Source organism: Hippocampus comes, unplaced genomic scaffold (genome assembly GCF_001891065.2).
Source record: "Hippocampus comes isolate QL1 unplaced genomic scaffold, H_comes_QL1_v1.1 C17051085, whole genome shotgun sequence".
NCBI lineage: Eukaryota > Metazoa > Chordata > Actinopteri > Syngnathiformes > Syngnathidae > Hippocampus > Hippocampus comes.
In genome coordinates, this window is record NW_017842010.1 from 407 (window position 1) to 2,535 (window position 2,129).

The following is a 2,129-nucleotide window of genomic DNA, read 5'->3' on the forward strand; positions in this document are numbered from 1 at the left end:
CGGGACTTCCACATAGTTTTTTTCAACCGACATATGATGTAATAAATAAAAATCCCTTCAAAATTTACAGTTCGATGATTCGGTGGTAAACAACGCCGCGAGGCTGCAGCCCAGCGAGCACGAAATGTTGTTTATTTGTTCCGGTCTAAATTCACACGTCACGTTACGCTAAAACGTCACTTCCTGTTTGGATCCGGGGCGGAAGTCCTCGCGTTTTAAGAGCTTTAAAGCTTTTAATCGAAAGATGTTGTGGTTTAACTACTTAGTACACAAACTGTCATGTAATTTGTCGTAAACGCTTTGTTTTACTGGTTGATGTTTTAATGGAGTAATCATTCGCAGTACAGCTTGTCAAGAAACGGATAGATCAGATGATCGATCACAATTGTGGCATGGCGATTACTACATCATACCCTCAACGTCTTAGTCGTCTGCTGTGAATACTGTTCAGAACTTTGAGTTGGATGAGTTTGTAAAACTTGGAAGTTTGGTCTAGACGAATTTGAGAGCCCTGACCAAACTCCCATCAAATACTTTGATGAACTACAACAGGGACTGTGGGTCAAACGACGATCACCTCAATAATGAGCAATAACTTGAGCTTTATTAACCAAATAAGCAAGGTGTGGACAAACATGCCCAACACAGTGGGCCACACTAGTATAATTCAAGGAACAGCACCATTTGTTACCATCAACATGTCTTTTCCAAATTTTGGTCCTTCACAACCACACCAAATGACCTACAAAATCTGTATTGACGGTGGTTACAGCGAATCTTCCTGTATATACAAACGCTATAGCGGTAATTAATGCTGAAGTGTCGACATGATTTCTTTTCGCGTAAAGTGAAATGTGTCCACCTGTGAAGGTGAAAAATACACAAATAAAAAATCTACAATAGCCCTTCATAAACACTTTTGTAAGTTTGCTGTATGAATGAAGAGGAGTGAAAACTGGAATGCTCTTAGTCTGCCGCAGCTCTACACAGTAGGCTCCAGTAGCTCGTGCAGTTGGCATAGCGTCTCCCTCACGGCGACGCCCAGCGTTTCTGCATTTGTCTCCTCGCAGCAGTTGAAGGCAGTTATCGAAAAGTGGACGTGGTCAGACTGTGGGTTGTAACATATGGCGTAACCATCAGGGACCAGGGGACCGAAACACATCACGCTGTCTGTGTTTGCGGGCACCTAAGGGGGAAAAGACAGTGACCGTGACCATCGCGTCATCATAAGTTTATCACCTCCTATGCCTTAAATGATTGTACATTCCCCCAAAATACATTAACAACCCGATAACTTGGATAAGTCATGCTAGCAATGTACTGTAGCAGCCGAGATATACTCTGGACTGGTTACTTGTCAACCGCATGGCAAGCAATCAAAAATACTTTGACAAACATGTCCGCACCTGCCCCGTTCGGAGTTTCCAATGAGTAGCCAGACCATAGGCAGTATCCATGAAGATTTTGGGCACGCTCAGTCCTTCTTCGATGGCCTGTAACTTGAGCCCCAGCAGGTGGCGGTCAATGCCGTGTCCTTTAAGTACCTGCAATAGAGTCCAAGTAGGGAAATTTTGCAAGTCACAGATGCAGAAGTGCAACCTTGACCTAAAGGTCGAATTTGGTCCGTGCCCAAGCTCGTAACTTAAGTCAGTTGATGTGAGTGTTCTCATTTTGTGTGTTTGACCATTTTACCTGACCAATGACTCACTTAAAGTGGATTGGCGAATGTGGTATGGCATTCATAAATAATAATAATGGCTCCAAACCCCATAAATTAGGCCACTTGTACGTCAGTGTACCACTGTATTAGAATTATCATTGATTGACTATTTTTCAATAGCTTGGTTACCTGGTTCGTCAGAGCAGAGTAGGCGTCAATAGCTTCTGTCAACAGCTGGAGCTTGGCTTCACGCTGCAGCGCAAGACAAAAGAAGCGAAAAATGCCCTCATGACAATCCGAACAGTTTTCCCACAAGAGAAGCGTTTGAAATGAAACACGCCCCGTTTGCTCACCGACACGGACGGATCGACGAAGGCGAGGATGAATTTCAGCATCTGGCTCGAAGGTGAACGGATGTAATCGGTCCTTCCTTTCCGAAACATCCTCTGAGAGGCGATGTCGCAGGTGG

The 2,129-nt window shown here is 44.2% G+C and overlaps 1 protein-coding gene across 1 annotated transcript; it reads right to left on the reverse strand.

Annotated features, from left to right (window-relative positions):
* Positions 1-629: 629 nt before the first annotated feature.
* Positions 630-2,123, reverse strand: LOC109509824 (carnitine O-acetyltransferase-like). The gene is made up of 4 exons (XM_019859680.1): positions 2,014-2,123; positions 1,850-1,912; positions 1,407-1,544; positions 630-1,186 (listed from the first exon to the last, which is right to left on the reverse strand). The coding sequence occupies exons 1-4, from the start codon at positions 2,101-2,103 to the stop codon at positions 983-985; spliced, it is 495 nt and encodes a 164-aa protein (XP_019715239.1). The 5' UTR covers positions 2,104-2,123; the 3' UTR covers positions 630-982.
* Between the last annotated feature and the right edge of the window lie 6 nt (positions 2,124-2,129).